The sequence below is a fragment of the Bicyclus anynana genome, chromosome 17 (assembly GCF_947172395.1).
Source record: "Bicyclus anynana chromosome 17, ilBicAnyn1.1, whole genome shotgun sequence".
NCBI classification, from domain to species: Eukaryota; Metazoa; Arthropoda; class Insecta; order Lepidoptera; family Nymphalidae; genus Bicyclus; species Bicyclus anynana.
The window spans coordinates 5,631,988-5,654,350 of NC_069099.1; the positions used below are offsets into that span (position 1 = coordinate 5,631,988).

A 22,363-nucleotide genomic window follows, 5' to 3' on the forward strand; every position below is an offset into this window, starting at 1 on the left:
CTTCATACCTTACATATTATATTTTTACAAAAGTATATTATAGCTAATATATAAGTACTTACTACAGAGGTTTATGTTTATAAAAAAACAATTTTACTTAAGTACATATTTATATATCATAAAAATGTGCAAAAGGATATACCTATTAACAACTAATTCTATCGTAAAACTTTATTACCTGACAGATCATAAATCAGTGTAGCTGCGGTCGGTACAGCAAGCCTCAAGGCGCGGAGTGGGGCGTCGCTAAACAAAAACACGTACACGCGGAGCGCGCGCGCGCTGATTGGTCGGCGGCGGAGCGGCCCCCGGCTCCCGCGGCCGGCGCGCCGGGCCCTCACTCGCGCCCCGGCCGCCGCCGCGAACATGTGCAGCGGAGCCGACGGAGGCTCCTGGCCGCTGGCCAAAGACGCGCCCGCCGTCACCGCCGCCGCCATAGACCACTACCGCTTGCAGCTGTACAACTACGCCGTGGCCGAGCGCCTGCGCCTGTACCCGCCGGCCCTGGCGCCCTGCTATGGGCCCTACGCGCCGCGCCTCGCGCTCTCCATGTCCCTGCTGCAGCAGCGCGCGCTGCAGCCCGAAGAACCCAAGCCGCAGCACAGCTACATCGGCCTCATTGCGATGGCCATCCTCAACTCTCCCGACTGCAAACTGGTCCTCTCCGACATCTACCAGCACATCTTAGACAACTACCCATACTTCAGATCCCGCGGCCCCGGATGGAGGAACTCGATCCGCCACAATCTGTCTCTCAATGACTGCTTCGTCAAGGCGGGGAGGTCCGCGAACGGGAAGGGCCACTACTGGGCTATTCACCCGGCGAACGTCGAGGACTTTCGCAAAGGCGACTTCCGAAGACGCAAGGCCCAAAGGAAGGTGCGGAAGCACATGGGGCTGGCCGTGGACGACGACGGCGAGGACTCCCCGTCGCCGCCGCCGCAGTCACCGCCGCCGACGACTCTGGCGCTTCCGTTCTGGGGCGGGAGGATCCCGACGGGGACGCAGACACGAAAGCGGCAGTTCGATGTAGCTTCGCTCCTCGCGCCCGACGAAGGCCCGCAGAAACGCGAGCGGAGAGACAGCAGCGGAGAGGAGGAGGTCGAGGAGGACATCGACGTGGTAGCGAGTGACCAGGAGGAAGTGCGGCCAGCGGAGGAAGAGGCGCGGCCGCCGCTGGCCCCGGCGGCTCACTACCCGTTGCTGCGCGGCTGGTGGCCGGCGCTGGACCCCGCGCTGCTGCAGCAGCTGCGTCGCCACGCGTCGCCGCACTCGCCCGCGCCGCCCAGCCCACCCGACCAGCAGCGCCCGCCGGACACTTAAACTGCAATCGCAAACACCCTAAACCTCGGATATAAACACGAAACAGTGGACTCTTTGCGGCGGTAGACGTGCTGTGCTATGTATAAATGTGAATAGTGAATCAGTATTATTTCCCGAAAATATTGTGTAGTGGATATTCAATCTGTTTTCCTAAGGTTATCTTGTTTTCTGTACTATATTTTTCTGTAGAAACTATTTTATAGAGATTCGCACGCGTTGAACTCTTTTCTTCGCGTGTGTTATTATTTTTATGCTTTATTTTATTTTCATTTAATTTCATGCCAGTTCGATATTATCAGGTCAATAATATCAACTTGAATTATTATTATTTCAAATTATTATAAATTTTTAATTTACAAATAGTCTATAATCTGTTTATACCTACTTTAACGTGTTTCCCTTTGAGTATTTCTTCTATATATAAACGTGTAAATTATTGTAAATCTACCTTCTTATTAGTGCTACGTGTACCCGTGATCCGTGTAGCTACTTCATAGTAAATGATATTACCTATATACTATTAAAGTCTGAAAAACGACCAAGTGACTGTAGATATTCGTAGAAACTATTTGTATATAAAGTTAAAGCATCTAATACTCATTGTTGTTATAGTAACATGTGAATATAACGTTATCGCTTATGTACTAGGAAAAGTCGGATAAATAATATAAGTAGGTATAAGACAATTCTATGAAATTCAATAAATAGAAATTATACTTATATTATTCTTTTTATTTTACACCTGTCGATAATCTAATTATCATCAATCATCATCAACCCAACCCATATTCGGCTCACTGCTGAGCTCGAGTCTCCTCTCAGAATGAGAGGGGTTAGGCCAATAGTCCACCACGCTGGCCCAATGCGGATTGGCAGACTTCACACACGCAGAGAATTAAGATAATTATCTGGTATGCAGGTTTCCTCACGATGTTTCTCCTTCACCGATTGAGACACGTGATATTTAATTTCTTAAAATGCAAATTAAATATCACGTGTCTCAATCGGTGAAGGAAATCTAATTATATATTCTTATAATACCTACCTACTTAATATTGACATAATTAAAAAAGACAGTCATAAATATACGGTTTTATTTATGTAGAGATAAAACATTCTCTTTATCGTTTTGATAATAAAATTATGTAAATTGAAGGGAATAATTTTAGTAGGTAAATGAACAATCAGGTACTGAAACCTATTTTAAAGGGACATGTAGTAGGTAATTAAATCTCAATTATTCAGTGAGATTGTCTGTGTTTTCGGAAAACTGTGATTGACATCTATACTAATATTATAAAGCTGAAGAGTTTGTTTGTTTGTCTGATTGAACGCGCTAATCTCAGGAACTACTGGTCCGATTTGAAAAATTCTTTCAGTGTTAGAGCCCATTTATCGAGGAAGGCTATAGGCTTTATATTATCCCCGTATTCCTACAAGGACGGGAACCACGCGAGGCTTATTCTGAGATTGAAATTGAAGCATCACTTGTTTTATTTCATTTGAGATATTTATGACTTCCTACCTATCTACCAATGAATGAAAAAAGCTTATACTTTCTTTCTCAAGTCTAAATAAAGAAAAAATGATTTTTTAAGAAATAAACTAGATTCATCTAAAGGATACAATGAATTTTTTTCTATAGGTACATAAAAGTATAGCTGCTGCATCTATCTTATCCTTTTTTTAGAAAAATAAAGCTCTTTAGAAAAAAATGATAATTTTACTACGACTAACTATTTATTTATTAGGTAAGCAATTGATATATCAGTCAGATATTTGAGAAACCCATTATTATTATTATTACATATAACATTAAGTATTCTCTTTCATCGTTTAATATTTTATTTTATATATTATTTAGTTTAATTTACACATTTTTTTTATAGAGAAAGAATACAATAAGGAACTTAAGTTCTTATCCTAATAACTATACAAATCATGCCCACGTGGAATGGTGGCAAGAATTTGGAAGAAGGTTGCATTTCCACGCTGGACAGCCAGACTGATCCTTTGCGCAAAAAATTAAATGAATGAAACCGCGTTGAAATGATTGGATTTAAGATTGGATTCATTTACACATTGGATGAATTTAGCAGTTTAAACACTGTAAAAAAATACCCTTTACTTTAAATCATCATCATTATTATGAGACGATGGCAGCTGGATATTAGGATTTCTAAACACGCAGGTCTTCATCTATAGGCTCCTTGCAACCAGTATGATGTCGACTGTCCACCTAATTAGAGATCGATCAATACTTTGCGGTGTGGTTGCCATTCTCTCAACTATTTGCCTTAAATCTATACTAATATTATAAAGCTGAAGAGTTTGTTTGTTTGTTTGTTTGTTTGTTTGTTTGATTGAACGCGCTAATCTCAGGATCTACTGGTCCGATTTGAAAAATTCTTTCAGTGTTAGATAGCCCATTTATCGAGGAAGGCTATAGGCTATATATTATCCCCGTATTCTTACGGGAACGGGAACCACGCGGATGAAAACGCGCGGCGTCAGCTAGTTATTTATAACAAATAAAATGTAGCTACAGGTATTTAAGTATAACAGGTATAACATAATTATTCACTCGTTTAAATAGTTATTACGCATTCTCGGTAACTTTAGTAAATTTTCTCACGGGCTATTGTTTAATCTTCAGCGACTTTAGCTAATACCCGTACATAAGTTGCCTACTTATAAATGAATGCTTAGCTAAGAGTCACATTGTATTTGATAGGTTAGTTTAGCTCCCGATTTTCTCTGGAAATCTGATTCATTTAAGACTCGTGAAGAAAAATTATACTTTGCTTTCGTATTTATTATTTATGCCATTTGGCTATTAATCATGTTTTAGTATTGTATAGGGCTGTGTTTGTTTGTTTTTTTTTTGTTTTCCAAGAGCGAGAAAAGTAGCCCGGTGTGACTTCCCTCCTTCCCTCCTCATACTACCTACCTATATAGGTAGGTACTCGATAACACGTTAAACCGCGAGTTCTGGATTTATCATTGACATGTAGATATGTATATATCAATCCTAGTCCATCAACCCACATTTTGACTGAGAGGTGTATAGAAGTTATAAGTAGGTATAAGACCTTAACGGTAACGTACATTACAAATAAAAATATTAAACCTAAACCGGTAATCTTCACCTTTTTAAACATATTATGATGTACCTATATTCTCTTCTCCCTCCCTCCCTCTATTGCATTATCATGTATATTCAACACCTTCTGAGTTCGACTCTTAACTCGGCTAAATTGAGAACTAAGTATCTAGGTAGTAGTCATCATTTCATTATCATCATTAATAGCCGATGGACGTTCACTGGTGGACGTAAGCCTCTTGCATGGTCTTCTAAGAAACACAACGCTCTCGAGCCGCCAGCATCCAGCGGCTCCCTGCAACCCGCTTGATGTCCTCTGTCCACCTAGACCAACACTGCGCTTTCCGGTGCGCGGTCGCCCACTGTCCATCGGCTTTTCGAACTATGTGGCCTGCCCATTTCAACTTCACCTTCGCGACTCGCTAAGCTATGTCAGTGACTTTAGTTCGTCTGCGGATCTCCTCATTTCTGATTCGATAATGCAGAGAAACTCCAAGCAGAATTCGCTTCATGCCCCGCAGAGTGACTTTGAGCCTTCTAATAGCCCTTTTTAGCTACCAAGTTTCGAACCCGTAGGTCACTGAGGCACTGAGGCATTTGGACGTAAGAGGTAAATAACTAAAAATATTTGTATGCTTAAACCGTGATCAGTGATTACTCGTATTATCAGCACCTGCGGCTAACAAGTGCGTGTAGTGTACATTGCTAAAAACCCTCAGATACAACACAATTTCTAATGTTTTATGCAAAAAAAGGTTCGATTAACTGATCAACTACTTAAGTACCTACATAATCATAACCATCACTAACATTAGATTATAGTGAAGTCATAATCATAATCTTTTATCACAAAAGTCTTCATAGTTTTAAAGCCTTGCCTTAAATGGATTAAATATGTGCGATACTTATGTACTTTAATACTGAGTTATAGAAGATAGTTATTTTATTTTATATATTTAATTTTTAATATTTGTTTTTTTAATTATTTAGAGAATAAAGATAACATCTTACCCCAGATGCTAGCAAAATATTACCCCAGTAGAAATTGTTTATCAATATCTACGATTTACAATCCTTAACCCACACCTGATAAACGATAATCGGGTGTCACATTCCAAACTGATTAACATCACGAATTCCACCGAACGCACAACAATAGTTATTTGTATAAACCATGTTCTCACGCTTAATAAACCTTTAAGCCAAAGTTTGTAAATGAATCACTAGTGACTAGGTACTTTATTCGGTTTCGTTAATGACTTCATCTGAAATTACCCTTTGAATTACTCTTTTTAAAAAAACTAATACTTTATACAATACATGTTTCTAATGTTAATTAGAGTAATTGTTACCAACTAAAGCTAAACACATTTAACTCTTTAGGACTGTTTAATCAATAGATTAAACTATTTCAATTTGTTCAACAATTCAAGCATTGTTTTACGGTATACTATTGACTGCTGAGGTTTTGAAAATATTTTTTTGGCATACTAAATTATAATTTAGTTTTTCATTCATAGGGTTCTGAATTCAACAAGGAACCCTAATAGTTTTGCCACGTCCGTTTGTCCATTAGTCCGTTCGCAGTTTTGCTAAACTTCAAAGACTATGAGTTTATATATTAGCTTATCATCAAACCTGCTGAGATTCAAAATTATAGGCTAACTAGTAATTGTATAAAAAAAAGGTTTTTTACATTTTGACGGTGTCCGTGACGTAGTGGTATGCGCGGTGGATTTACAAAACGGAGATCCTGGGTTCCATCCCCGGCTGGGCCGATTGAGATTTTCTTAATTGGTCCAATTATTATATATAATATATAATATTAATTTTCTTGGCTTCGGCCGTGGCTAGTTACCACCCCACCGGCATAGACGTACAGCCAAGCGATTTAGTGTTTGGGGACTATGACGTGTAGAAACCGATAGGGGTGTGGGTTTTCATCCTCCTCCTAACAAGTTAGCCCGCTTCCATCTTAACCTGCGTCATCACTTACCATCAGGTGAGGTTCTAGTCAAGGGCTAACGTGTAAAGAATAAAAAAAACATTATCACCGATTCCAAAATAATTTTGATGAAACTTCAGAGAATTGCTGACCTGATATAAGATATAAAACCTCTTTAACGATAATCTGAGTTCCAAAATCGGTCTTGCCTTTCCGGTTCAGCCGTGCCATGCAGAATAGGTTATTCAACCGTCGTGTTATCAGTTTATCAGCTCACAATGGGCATTAGTGGTAATCTTCTAATAGTAAACAGCCTGTGAAAGGCTGGGAAGGGTGTGCGTCAACTTCCTGAGTATTGCGCCTTTGTGGGAGACTTTACGGATTACCACGGTTACAACTTCGATTAGCATCATTTTTAACCTCCGATGCAAAAAGGGGTGTTATAAGTTTGACGTGTCTATCTGTTAGTCTGTCTGTGGTAGGTACAAGCGATTTCAATTTAGTTTGTATTGTATGAAATCTCAAATTAAAGCGCACTGAAATATAATATGTATGACTTGATCGATAGTTTAATTAATAATTTCATGACCTACGGGGGTTTTTCAACATTTTCAATTTCATGTATTCTGTTTTACAATTTACATGTATTATTTAAAGTATACGAAAAATAAAAATTGGCCAAATGCGTGTCGGGCCATGCGCAATGTAGGGTTCCGTAGATTAAATAAGCACTAAATGTTCATACTCATGTTAAATTACAACTTTCTATTAGTAGGTAGCTATTATCTCTGCGCTAAACCGCGGACATACAGATGGATAGATAGATGGACATGGCAAAACTAAGGGTTCCTTGTAATTACGGACGGCTGTTATTATAATTATCCAGTAGCAAAGGTTTTTGCTTAATAATTGGAATAACCGCCTAATGCGTGCCGTGATAGCCCAGTGGATATGACCTCTGCCTCCGACTCCGGAGAGTGTGGGTTCGAATCCGGTCCGGGGCGTGCACCTCCAACTTTTGAGTTGTGTGCATTATAAGAAATTAAATATCACGTGTCTCTAACGGCGAAGGAAAACATCGTGAGGAAACCTGCATACCAGAGATTTTTCTTGATTTTCTGCGTGTGTCTGTCTGCCAAACCGCATTGGGCCAGCGTGGTGGACTATTGGCCTAACCCCTGTCATTCTGAGAGGAGACTCGAGATCAGCAGTGAGCCGAATATGGGTTGATAACGAAAAACCTTTAGTTCTTTGTTTGTAATATACAGGAATTAATGTTTTGTTTCATCATCATCATTATCAGGGGATGGACATTCACTACTGGGTATAGGTCATTCAGTCCTGTATAGGATAGGTCTTCCAAGCATCACAGTTTCGAGCAACCGGCTTGATGTCCTCGATTTAACTAGTGGGGGACCAACACTGCTCTTTCCGGTGCGGGGTCGCCATTCCAGCATCTTAAGACCCCATCGTAATTCGGTTCTTAGAACTACATGCCCCGCCCATTTCCACTCCAGCTTCACGACTCGTAGAACTAGGTATGTCGGTACAATGGTTTATCTACGTATCTCATTTGTGATTTGATTACACAGAGCTACACACCGGTGTTCGCTTCATCATCCGCTGAGTGACTGACCCTTCTCATGAGGCTCATAGTAATTAGCGACCAAGTCTCAGATCCATAGGTTGTAACTGTCAATACGTAGGTAATGTTTTGTTTAGCTTATCCTTTTCATAACCATTTATATAGATATCTACATAAGTATTTTCAAATAAAGAGGTTTCAATCTACTAGGTTTTCTTAATTCTCTACGTGTGTGAAGTCTGAGAGGAAACTCGTGCTGAACAGTGAGCCGAATATGGGTTCCGAATTTGGCTGGTGGGAGGCATCGGCCGTGACTAGTTACCACCCTACCAACAAAGACGTACTGCCAAGCGATTAAGTGTACCGGTACGAAGCCGTGTATAAACCGAAAGGAGTGTGGATTTTTATCCTCCTCCTAACAAGTTAGCCCGCTTCCATCTTAGACTACATCATCACTAACCATCAGGTGAGATTGCAGTCAAGGGCTAACTTGTAAAAAATAAAAAAAAAATGGGTTGTTAATAATGATGATGAATCTAATATGTGGACCTTTAAACACCATCATCACTTGCCACGAAGATGATTATTGCAAAGTGCTTTACCTAACCCATAGATAAATAACGCAAAAAAAATACATAAAACTGTAACCAATTGATTTTGCAATTGAAAATATTCGTCCAACAAAGGTAAAAAGCCGGAACGTTTCACACAAAAATCCCAATTATCACTAAAACAAAATGGTTTGGAATGAAAGAGTCCATTAGCAGAGGAGCAGGGAACGTAAAACGTCCACGCGAATTGTCCACTCGCATCTAAACGCTCCCAATTCCGCCAAGTGTCGACAAAGGGCGACTTTTAGCGACAATGACTGAACGGAGCAAATTACCGCTTTTCGACTCTTGAAAGCACCCATCCAGCCGCACCGTTTCGCGCATTGTCACCAACGGTTTGCGAGTCGAAACAAACGATAACAATAAACAGTAAAAAGGAAAGTGTAGTATTTTGTGAGTGCTCCACTGGGGACAATGCGTAATGCGCGCTAATGCGTAATTCGCTGAGCACAGTCAATGCCGCCGCGGGACTATTTTTATAACAAATCGTCGCCTCGCTGATTGACAACATTGTGTTTTTTTTATTGTTGTTGAATTGCTAACGAACTATTTTATTTATTTCTTAAGTCACAACTGTGTCACAACGTAATAATACCGGCAAAGACCGCTAAGCGATTTAGCGTTCCGGTACGATGTCGTGTAGAAACCGAAAGGAGTGTGGATTTTTATCTTCTTCCTAACAAGTTAGCCCGCTCCCATCTTAGATTGCATCATCACTTACCATCAGGTAAGATTGTAGTCAAGGGCTAACTTGTAACCGATAATAAAAATAAAAATAAAAAAAATAATGTAAAAAAATTTAATTTCACCGCTGCTGGTGCCAGAAGGGCAGCATGGTCGTGGTGGCTCCATATCCCCTGTTGTAAGGAGGAAGGTTGTGTCCCTATAATGGATGGTTAAAATAGGCTGACAATCATGATTTCATTAGAACGTAATGTATTACTATGGTATACCTACAAGCACACCCATATGAAAATATTATCTTACCTATCCTACTTTGTTTTTTCTTACAGTAATTGTTAGTTATTAATCTACTTGAAATAACTGAATTAGAATTTCATATTTTATTTATATTACTAAGCATTACAAGTTGTAAAAAAAAATTATATTATACTGGCTGACGTCGCGTAGTTTTACCCGCGTGGTTGCCGTTCCCGTAGGAAAACGGGGATAATGTATAGCCTATAGCCTTCCTCGATAGATGGGCTATCTAACACTGAAAGAATTTTTCAAATCGGACTAGTAGTTCCTGAGATTAGCAATATTCAATCAATCAAACAAACAAACTCTTCAGCTTTATATATTAGTATAGAAGTATAGATTATTGGGGGAAGTATAGATAGGGACTATTACAAATTTTTGTAATAGGTTTGTAATAGTCCTTAACTACTTACTTTAGCTATATTACCGACATATTCTGTTGTACAAAAAAGGCGGGATATATCGCTACATTAACAATCCCTAAAAGTAACTTAATATCCATCAATAGAAATATTAAAAGCATCATTGCGGAATATTGCCGGTCAACACTTCAGAAAACACAGGACTCGTACAACTGAGAACGAGCTATCAGATAAAAATTAAACATCAAGCTAAAAACGACCACATTGTCATAATAATAAGGTCACTTGTAGCGTAATAGGTTGTGGATGTGTTAGCTAGGGTGGATGTTGTATAGTTAGTTCAAACACCAGCAAAACAAACAGGGATGGAGAGGCGTCGAGTGGACCGCCCGCAAATTCGCACTTCAAGTTGAGGGTTCATGGAACAGGCACACGATGCGACGGGGATGCGAAGAAATGTCCAATGGCATTGTTTGACCAGCCTCTACAGGTATTTGTTTTTAGCGGAACAAAACCAATAGGTAGCCAAAGAGCTATCTATATCACACATTATATAAGTAGGTATTTATATTTAGTACTAGCAGAACCGTGAAATCCGTGATAGCCCAGTGGATATGACCTCTGCCTCCGATTCCGGAGGGTGTGGGTTCGAATCCGGTCCGGGGCATGCACCTCCAACTTTTCAGTTGTGTGCATTTTAAGAAATTAAATATCACGTGTCGTGTATCGGTGAAGGAAAACATCGTGAGGAAACCTGCATACCAGAGAATTATCATAAATCTCTGCGTGTGTGAAGTTTGCCAATCCGCATTGGGCCAGCGTGGTGGACTATTGGCCTTACCCCTCTCAGTCTGAGAGGAGACTCGAGCTCTGCAGTGAGCCGAATATGGGTTGATGACGACGACTAGCAGAACCTCGCGGTTTAACCCGCGTAGTTCCCTTTCTGGTTTGAATATGGAAATAAAATGGTAAAGATTTTTTCAAATCGGACCAGAATTTATCGAGTTTCTTCGTTACAAACCAAAACAGTAATATTATACATTAGTGTAGATATAAATGTAAGTACAAATATGATAAAATAAGCTATCTTAACACATGCTAGGTACAAGTACACTCACATTGAGGCTAGATAGTAATGTATGTATTGTTTAAGTAACATTTATTTATACATGGCATTCTTAGTTGTATTGTTGCTAGACTTGACTGCAATCACACTGGTAAATTATTTTATAACACATTTGCTCGTAAAGTATCTCTTGTTTCACCAATTTTAATATTGTAAGCTCATTACGGACATGTGCCGTAATGTAACGTAAAACACACATGTGCTGTAATGTAACGAACGGTGCTTTTTTAAAACTCAGCAAAAAGTTTTTATATCAGAAAAGTGCTCAACATTTTATGAATAAAATTAACTTTGTAAGATAAAATATAATAAAAAAACATTTAATTCTTTTATTTTAATACAATTTAATTTTGACAATAAATGACAATTATTTATCTGTAACAGAAACACAAAAATATTAATTTACTTTATTAGTAATACTGGCTATTTTTGGTGCAATTACCTACCTAAAAAACGCACGCACTTCGCTATCTGTGCAAAAATGACAAGCGTATCAAAATGTCATCGGATAACAGGCAAACATGCAAATTCATTTTCAGAAAGTGTGTCTCCTCGCAAATGTGTTATAAAACGTCATATGACAAACGTGCGCTTTGATAATTATAGCCTCTGCTTCCTTACAACTTGATATTGCAAGCTCTCACCTTTGGCTCGAGCTTGCAATATCGCCTCGGCTGTAATTTTCAACTTTAGTACATTATTTATATTAGTACATAATATATCATTATGTATTTACTAACATAAACTACGTTGGAAATCTGCTTGCACAGAAAGTGTCTATTCAGCCTTTACTTGAAAATATCCACGTGGTCGTTTATGATCGGAAAACCGTTAATTTTACAGAAAAACTATAAGAGACATTTTTTGTAGACAATTTTATGAGGAACAATTTTTATAATGACCTCTATTGACGTCCGAGCAATAGGTCGCGAAATATTTGCAAAAAACTGATTTTCGTGACCTTTTGACCTCTGTAATTTTTTTAGCCGGCACGATATCGATGTCGATTTTTCACAACTTCATAATAACGCCGTAATAAAGGTGTATACAAAAATTCAGCTCACTAGGAATTTTTCCCCAGATGAAACCTAAAATAACTGGACTATAGCGCGAATAGATTGGACGTCAATCACCTGAAAATGCCGCCGGTTATGGCATCCCAAGAACATTAAAGCACTTATTCTGCGATGGAACATATCTATGATGTTCGAGTAGAAAACAATGACGCAGAATTAGGCAGAAACTAGCAGACGCCCGCGACTTGGTCTGCGTGGAATTCAGTTTTTCACAAATCCCGCGGGAACCACGGATTTTTCCGGCATGAAAAGTAGCCTATGAGTTAATCCAGAGTAAAATTTATACCCAATCCAAATTTCAGCCTATTCGCTTTAATAGTCGCAGCGTAAAGGAGGAACAAACATACACACAAACTTTCGGCATTATCATATTAGTGTGATAAACTGAGACCTCCTTAACCCGACCCAGTCGTAAAATTCGTTGTTAGCGAAAGTCTACTAAATATTAAGATTTAAGAAACTTTATAATACATATATACCCGGAGAGATTATAAAGTTTCTTAAGTCAGTCAGAAAAGTTCCTGTAGATACGGAGCACCTATGGATGATATTCTAGAATGAGCAATTACGAAAACCGTAGGAACGGATTACTGGAGAAGAAAACGGTTTTAACGGTCACTTTAAAAAGTACAACTACGTTTTCAAAGTAAAATCTGAATGTACCTACATTATCCACGAAATTGTCGATATCCATGAAAAATGACCAAGATTTCCGCTGTCTCAGCGTAGTTTGTATTAAAATTCATACTGCACGGTCGTTCAAATGCACGATTGGACGGCCGAGGTTTACCTGTACATTGCAATGCATTTGCCATGCATTGAGCTGGCTATCTTGTAAGAAGAAATGTTTCATAAGTGAATCGTCTTTATAGTATACATTGAGTAACGTGAGCTAGAAACCTAAAGCTGTACCTACTATTTAATCTTACCACAATGATAATGAATTCTGCTGTTTTGTTGTTTACTGCGACCTAAACAAAAATGTTTATAACTTACGTATACCTGGGACTTAGCTGCTTAAGGTAACGTGCTCTACCAGGCCCTAGGTCTGTAATATAATAGGGATGATGACAGTTTTTTAAATTGTATATAAATTAAGAGTATACTAATAGTAAAGCAATTTTGTAAAAGGAACAGGGTATCTGCGATCATTACTTTCGGAGCTACAGGGATTTAAAGAGTCAGATTTGCGGCGCTGCCGCGGATCCCTGAAAAACGCCCCATACAAAATGGCTCGAAAAAATGACGTCATAGGCAATGTAATGATCGTTAGATTTGTATGCGCGTTCAAACAAAATTACTAATATCTTTGTTATTTGTGCGTTTATCTTTATAGTTCATATATTAAAAAATGTCACATTTAATGTAAGGAAGCTAAAACTGTATGAATTTTCATCTAATTACGATAAAAAAATTTCGACTGTAGTAGTGTTTTATCTAATTCTGGATATATTGACTTGAGCCAAAATGTGCAATGTAATAATAATGTTATTCCAATTCCTTCAACCTCAGATAAAAATTTAAGTTCACATAGTTTTAATTTGCCAAAAAAGGCTCAAAAAAAGACTCTAATAATTTCTGATAAGTTAGGTAAGGATTTTGGCTCCATTATGAGCCAATACCTAAACCATTCAGTGACTAATAAATGCTTTCCAGGGGCTAGTTTTAATTATTTAATAAATAGTATAAGTACAGAAAATGTAGTTGGCTACTCAAATGTAATTTTGATGTTAGGGAACAGTTTGAAAATTAAAAGGCATCAAATCATAAAATGTGTTGAAAAGCTTTTGGTATTACATAGTAGAACCAAATGTAAATTTACATTATGTGCATTTCCATACTTTAAGTCAAATGCTAAAGAAAATAAGCATATCCATAATTTGAATCTTATGTTATACAACTTGACATACCATCACAGCGATGCATTTTTTTATTTTGACATGAATAAGTTTATCTCATCTTATTCGTTGACTAAAGATAATTTATATCTGCCAAAAAAATGTAAGCAGCATGTTGCCTCTCTGTTGGCTTACAACTTAAATGAGTCAGTTACGAGTGTTGTAACACAGTCTATTGACATTAATATGACATGTAATAATAGTAGTTATGTTTCTATTCTATCTATTGACCAGAGTACGAATGATAGTACTGTCTCAATTGTTAATTGTAATTTAACCGATCCAGTTACAAGTATTGTAACTCAGTCTTCTGACATTTTTACAACCTGTACTAATAGTACAAATATTTCTATACCTGACTGCAGTACCAATCCTGGTACTGTTACAATTGAAAATTTTTTAAACTAGAAGATACGACAACGGAGATGCACTGTAACATTAACCTTGTACACCAAAACATACAGAGCATCAACGGCAAGGAATTAGAAGTTGAACTATTTGTAGAAAAATTCAATATACACATTTTATGTATTACGGAGCATTGGCTCACTAACTCACAGCTGTCAGTTCTTAATATTAATAATTATTCATTGTCAAGTGTGTTCTTCAGAAGGGCTGGTCATGGTGGCTCCTTAATTTTCTTACATAATAACTTAAAATGTAAGGATAGAAAAGATATAGTTAGTCTTTCTGTGGAATGCATTGTTGAACTTTCTTGTGTGGAGTTGGAACAAATTATTATAGTATGCGTGTACCGACCCCCTCCTGCTGACTTTGATCAATTTGAAGAGGTAATGGAAGATGTAATGAGGCGATTGTGCACATCTTCCAAACAAATACTGATTTGCGGCGATTTTAATGTTGATATTCTAACAGAAAACACAAAATCTATTAGATTTCTTAACTTATTCAAATGTTTTGATTTGACGCATGCTTTTAACGAACCTACTAGGATAACCGCAACTTCAGGTACCTGTCTAGATAATATATTTTATAATTGTGTGCTTGAGAAAAAGAAGATAATAAATAAATTAAGCTCTGATCATAGTGGTCAAATAATTACTATCTTAAATAATAAACCCAATAGCAATCAATGGGTAAAGTGTAGGCCAATATCCGAAAGTAAATTAAAGCGATTTAAAAACACAATTATTTCTAAAATTCCAAGTCTTGCATTTGAAAATAATCATCCAGACATGCTCTTTGGTACACTTTTCAAGTCAATAGACAGAGAGTTTAGTAAAATTTTTAACTTTAAACGCATAAATGCTAGCCAAAAATTAAAGTTTAGCGAATGGGCTACTGTAGGCATCTATAAAAGTAGAGATAAATTGTACGAGTTGTACGAGGAAAAACAATATAATCAAACGCGAACTTATTTAGATTACGTAAAAAGTTACTCAAAAATTTTTAAACGTGTTTGTATTCTTGCGAAATCGTTACACATCAAACAGAAAATAATTGAGTCTGAGAACAAGATACAAACCACCTGGAACATAATTAATAGAGAATCAGGAAAAATCAAACCGCGGGATTTGAGTTTTGAATTAATTGTCAATGACAAAAAGGTAAACACTGATATCGAGGTTGTTAATGCCTTTGAAGATTTTTTCCAGAATGTTCCTATCTTGTTAACTGATTCACTAGATTCGTCTGCTACGGAAGCCCTGAGACTATTAAGAGGCAATGTTAAAGAGTGCAACGTTCTTTTTGAATTTCACCACATAACTGTATCAGACATTAAAAAATCTTTCAATTTGTTAAAATTAAAAAGAACCGGAGATCTGTGGGGCATGTCAGTGAAAGTAATATCTAATATAATTGATGTCATTGCTCCCCACTTAGCCATTATTTTTAATGAATGTGTGGACTTAGGTATTTTTCCGAACCTAATGAAGCATGGCAAATTGATACCACTTTTTAAATCAGGAGACAAGTCAGATCTTAATAATTATAGACCGATTACAATATTGCCAACACTTAGCAAGGTCTTTGAAAAAATCATATTAAATCAACTTTTATGTCATTTTAATTTAATTTAAATAACTTGTTTCATCCTGAACAGTATGGTTTTACAAAAGGTCGCAATACAACTGATGCAGGGGCTAAACTTTTAAAACATATTTATGAAGCATGGGAAGGTTCTAAGAATGCTATTGGTGTGTTCTGTGATCTGTCCAAGGCGTTCGATTGTGTTGACCATAACACCCTTCTACTCAAGTTAAGCCACTATGGCATCAAAAGTGTTGCACTCGATCTCATTGCCTCTTATCTCAGTGATAGAACACAAAAGGTATGCATAAATGATATAAAGTCGCACGGTTCCACTACCATAATGGGCGTCCCACAGGGTTCAATTCTGGGTCCTTTTCTATTTTTAGTGTACATAAACGATTTACCATACCATGTCAGCGGCATATGTGAGATTGTACTGTTTGCTGATGATACATCCTTAATTTTTAAGTCCGACAGAAATAAAGATAACTCTGACGACGTAAACCGTGCCATATCGCATGTGTCGCATTGGTTCACTGCAAATAATCTACTTTTGAATGCTAAGAAAACAAAATGTATTGAGTTTTCATTGCCAAATGTTATAAAACTAGATAAGTCTATAATGATCGATGGTGAAACACTAGAAATGGAGAGTTCCACAGTTTTCCTGGGAGTGACCTTGGATTGTAAACTTCAGTGGGGTGCTCATATAGAAAAACTGTCTGGTAAACTTAGCTCAGCGGCATTTGCCGTGAGAAAAATAAGACAGTTTACTGATGTCGATACAGCTAGGCTTGTTTATTTTGCGTACTTTCACAGCGTAATGTCTTACGGTATTTTATTGTGGGGCAAGGCTGCCGATATACAATCTATATTTGTACTTCAAAAAAGAGCAATTCGAGCAATATATCAATTAAAATCACGCGAGTCCCTTCGTCAAAAGTTTAAAGAAATAGGTATACTAACAGTAGCCTGTCAATATATATATAACTGTATAATATATGTAAGACAAAATATTAATTTGTACAAACGAAAAGGAGATCTAAACCCACGTCTTACTAGACACGGGCATAAGTTAGTTATTTCTGCATATCGTCTCCAAAGAGTAAAAAAATCTTTTGTAGGTTTGGGTGTACTCTTCTATAATAAGATCCCCAAGACTGTGATGGACCTGCCAATGCATAGCTTTAAGCAATGTGTTAAAAAACATTTACTTAGTCGAGGGTACTACAACATTGATGAGTTCCTTAATGATAAAAATGCTTGGAGGCCGTTGGATCAGCTTCCACCTTCACACAGGAAGTAAAACTATAACAAATGTAAACAGTAATTGTTATCAATTGTAAATTATAATACTGTATGACTTTTTCAAAAGAGCAACTGTTGAGTTTCTTGCCGGTATCTTCTCAGCAGGACCTGCCTTCCGAACCGGTGGTAGAATCTTTACAAATAGTCAACTGACGTGTCAAAAGTGCTTGTAAACTGAGCCTACTTGAAATAAATGATTTTTGATTTTGATTTTTTGATTTAGTAGTTTTTGAAATTTTATAATCTCATTTATTTTGCAAATATCCACACAATCTTTGCTTTTTATGTATAAATTAGTTAACATTGACCCTATTTACCCGAATGTATCATAAAAATCAATATATTCAAACCTAGTCATCATCCCCATTGCCAACTCCCGTCTGAAAATGTTTACTGAAAACTTCTTAGAATGAAAAAAAGCTCAGTACTTCATATCACTGACCCAGGACTCGAATTCAGCACCTCCTGATCCGAAACCACTGGATCAACGAGGCAGGTACACATAGAAATCACATCCACAAATAAACACAAAGTTCGGTCCAATCAAGTGCAAAATATATCCCAAAAAATTCGTGAACAGTTTTCGATCCACCGATTCCGGAATCGCAACATTGGAGCGTATAAAATCGAGACCTATTCCCATAATATGAATGCGAATAAAACGATTGTCGAGCGGCGGGCGCGGGAGCATTGGGAGCATTGGGAGTCGCTCGCGTGTACACATTTAATTGTGACCGGAGGAAACAGATGCTGATTACCGGCCTAGGGGACGAAAAACTTTGTATTTGATTCGCCATTTAGTTATGTTTTACAATGCCTACTCTTGTTGTTGCTAAGATTATGAGTAGATTCGTCTATGAATGTTTATTATCTATGAATATCTATGAATGTTTATTATCTATAATCTAGGTAGAACGATCTATAAGTATTTAAAGATTACTTGCAGGTAAGTAATAGTCTTTACTCTGGTAATTGTTAAAAGAACTTCTGTAGTTGGCTGTGCTGTGTATAGCACATCAACGGGAGGATATATAGTAGGCAATAGATGTGATGTAAATAACTCTAGTCAGTAGTCACCCTTAACATCCGATGGAATACACAGAGACATCATTATCATCATTCATCAGCCAATTGACTTCCAAACACCCAAACACCACGGTCTCCAGCTGCCAGCAACCAGCGGCACCCTACAATCCATATGTTATCCTCGGTCTAGCTAGTAGGTGGTCGACTAATACAGCGCTTTCCAATGCAGGTTGCCTTTCCAGCACATGGGACCCCAACGTCCATCGGCTCTTCGAATTGTGTGGTTTGCCCACTTCAGCCTTGCAAACCGCTGACCTATGTTAGGTACTCTGCGGATCTCCTCATTTCTGATTCGATCACGCACAGATACCTCAAGCATAGTTCGCACCATCACCTGTTGAGAGACTTTGAGCCTTCTTATGAGGCCCATAGTCGCGATACCTATTCGAAAATCATAACCCACCATCTGTCACAGATAAAAAACACAGTATTGCTGTAAAGCTGATATAGGTACTCAAGTTATAAAAGTAGTCAAACTATTAATTTATAAGCTCATCTTTTTGTCAATACTGGTTAAATAAAACAAACACGCAAGCGACCGACGCGAGCGTTGCCCACTCGACACTGATCGCCATATAAAAAGCATTAACCAAACAGTGACATGGAAACCTCTTCTGATATTTTCATCTTTTTATATCACTCGGTGGTCTGTTATTGTAAACATTGCCAGATTAATCAACACCACAACACGAGCGTTGTACGATTTGTGAAGCCTTTCTATAGAGCCTACTTGTGTGTGTGCTTTGTTAATTGTAATGTATGTTTGAAAGCTTTGATTGTGATACAGAAATTATGTATTTACATTTTAGATTGAGAATCAGTGGTAGTTAGATCTTCTTCATTTCGTAAGAACCGAAAGTTTTTCAAGCAATATTAGGTAAATTAGGTACGGACAAAGTGTATTAATGATCAAATTTTATGAGTCTAGCAAAGGGTTGCCCTATAAGAGTAGTTGCTTGACATATTACGCCTAGAAAAAGTAAAAATACCTATAGATACCCTTATACGAGTATTTAGGTGGTTGAGGGTCTGCTACCTCCCAAAACCACAATTCAAACTCCATAGTTGGTGCGAGCCCAAGCTGATGAATTTTTATTAAAAACTGAATATCCAGATAATATTAGGTATCCTCTACAGTTGTAGATTATAAATTAGTTATTATTATTCTGGTGAGATATGAAAGGTTAGATGTTTAATCATCACCATCATTTTCAGCCGATGGACGTCCAATGCTGGACATAGGCCTCTTGCATGGACTTCCAAACACAACAATCTCGAGCCGCCAGCATTCAGCGATTGTCTACAATCTGCTTGATGTTCTCGGTCTAGTGGGAGGTCGACCAACACTGGGTCAGATATTTTTTATTTGTAAGGAATTCTCTACGAAATTCTGAATTGGACAGTTAGTTATACCTACTTATTATATGTCTATGTCTCGGATAGAATTTAAGGAAATCGTTCCCAGTCACAATCATTATGATCATTACAGCTACAGAGTCATCGTCACCCTGAACCTGCAAACCTGCATAGGAGCCGCGTGCAAATTTTTAATAATAGGTACTATTCTACCAAATCCGTAGCCAAAGTACACATCAATTCTCTTTCTAAAATCGCTTACATACGCTTCGAAAAGCAAAAAAAATGCATGTGAATGACACAATGCGATTGATAAATTGATCACCTATCCTATCGATAACAAATGTGATCCCCATACATTTATTAGCTTTGAAACGTTAGTGTTTGTAGAAAAAAAATGTGTAACTTGTCTATAAACGCTGGTGTAGTCTGTAATGATGCAAATGTTAAACCAATCATCATGTTGTGGTGTACCGATGCATCCGCGGTGTTTTGTGTTTTAAATTTGTTATGATAACAAAACCGGGAAGCTTTCCTTCATTAACATATCATTATTATATGTATTTCAACCGTGTTACCTAATCCAATATGTTTATAACCTAATAGGTACATTGCATTGTTACGACAAGTTACAACTTTATGGCATCTCACTTCTCACCTCATTTTAAGTAAAAATACAGCCTAAAGGCGTTCCTCAATATCGAACTTGAAGCTTAAGCAACTTGAGATCATGATTGTAATGTTTATTGGTAAAGAACTCAACACTGTACCTACTCTAAAACATGCTCTTCAGTTGTCTAAGTAATATCTGTAAATACGGACGCAAAGTAGTAACTTGCAATTACCGCAGAGAATACCTAGCGATCATATTAGCTAGTAAAAACTACCGAAAAGTTCAATCGATAGGATCAACTAATCGAACAAATCTTACATTAGCTAACCGTCGTAACGGTAATCGATTATTTTCTTATAAAAACAAACTTAAAAACCGACGTTTTAGAATGCTCTTTAACCTGGGTTCACTAAGGTTTTGGTTGATGTTTGAGCGGCATATACGAGATGTAACCCGAGTCCCGGCATAGCCCGCTGTTGTCATATCTCTTCCACCGTCCACGCAGTGATTCAACTACCGAGTGTTACGGACTTTTAAAGATCACTAGCGGACGCCCGCAATTTCCTTCGTGTGAGATTCAGTTTTTCATAAATCCCGCGCGATCCATGGATTTTTCGGGATAAAAGTTAGCCTATAAGTTGCTCAATATCCTCCTATTTCTTCCAGCAAAGCTCCCATCAATTTTAGTTCAGTCATTTCATAGATCAGATCACAAACAGACAGACTGAAAGAGTTTGTTTGAAATTTGATATCGTATAAATAACTATAAACACAGTTAGTTTGAAATCACAGACATAATAAACTTCAATTTTATTTATAGGTATCGATATATTGATATTGACGAAATACCTAAAAAATATACGAGCGGAGAATGGGAGTATTAGTTAACTGTCAAGGATATCGTTAATTCTAAGCCCGTTCATCACTATCCATATGGCACGTCTATTCTCTATTAACAAACGCTAACGCTTCGAAAACTAACAAAATGTATGGGAATGGCAGCTTGATCACATGACCTGTCATTCCCATATATTTTTTATTTTTCGAAGCGTTAGGGTTTATAGAAAGAAAATCGACATGGCACATGGCTACAGACCCAGGGCTCTGCTCGGAGTTTTTCCCTCTACCATCTGGACTCTGCACCCGCAAGTTGAATACATGGAATGCTAAATAAACCTCTCTATTGAAAATGATAGGTATAGGTTGCAGTGGCGAAGGATGAAATTTAGATAAGGGTAAGCCGTCCCAAAGAAAAGGAAATTCATACAGCGTGATACAAACTCTGGTTTCTTATATAATCTAGATACAGTACAACAATGAAAATGCATGGATTTTTAAAGATAACTCGGCGGGAATCGGCCTGCATCATCTCTTCGCCGATGATAGGTTGTCAAATGTCCACATTGAACGTAAGTGAGCGTCCCCAAGCTTCCCGCTCAAGATGTTTGTCCGCGTCGTCTCGCTGCGTATTTATTTACACATGTACCCCGATGTGTTTCTAATGAGCTCCACTGTTTCCCCGGCGATCAATAAATACGCTGTTATATCAACTACCAGTCTTTGTGCTTTGCGACCACCGTCGGTAATTACGTCGAGACGGTACGCTCAAATATTTGTCCAAAACTTTCTTCCATTAATGAGCTACCGATATTGTTTACGGTTTTTTGGATATTACCTAATGTTTGAAGAGAAACTTATAAAACATTGAATAGTTATGAGAACAATGCGGTTTTGTTTGTTTCGGTTATTTGTATAAAATTAGCTATTGCGCGATTGAGTGACTGATTCACTGTATGGTTTTTTACAAAAAAAATATAGTAATTTTTTTATTTTTAATTATAAGTTTTTATTAAACGCAAGCTAATACAAAAGGCAAAATAGCTTGGATATGCAAATGTATTACATGACTGGCTACCTATATTTATTGTTAGATGGTGGTACATTAACAAAACTAAGCCTAATTGAAATAAATGAATATTGACTATGCCATACCTT

The 22,363-nt window shown here is 37.6% G+C and overlaps 1 protein-coding gene across 1 annotated transcript; it reads left to right on the forward strand.

Annotated features, from left to right (window-relative positions):
* The first annotated feature begins 207 nt into the window (after window positions 1-207).
* Window positions 208-2,043, forward strand: LOC112056321 (forkhead box protein C1). Its single transcript, XM_024096734.2, has one exon. The coding sequence runs from the start codon at window positions 367-369 to the stop codon at window positions 1,321-1,323; it is 957 nt and encodes a 318-aa protein (XP_023952502.2). The 5' UTR covers window positions 208-366; the 3' UTR covers window positions 1,324-2,043.
* The last annotated feature ends 20,320 nt before the right edge of the window (window positions 2,044-22,363 follow it).

Bases quoted from the DNA above. Each gene is read 5' to 3' on its own strand.
- LOC112056321 (XM_024096734.2), top strand. From the start codon at position 367: ATGTGCAGCGGAGCCGACGGAGGCTCCTGGCCGCTGGCCAAAGACGCG.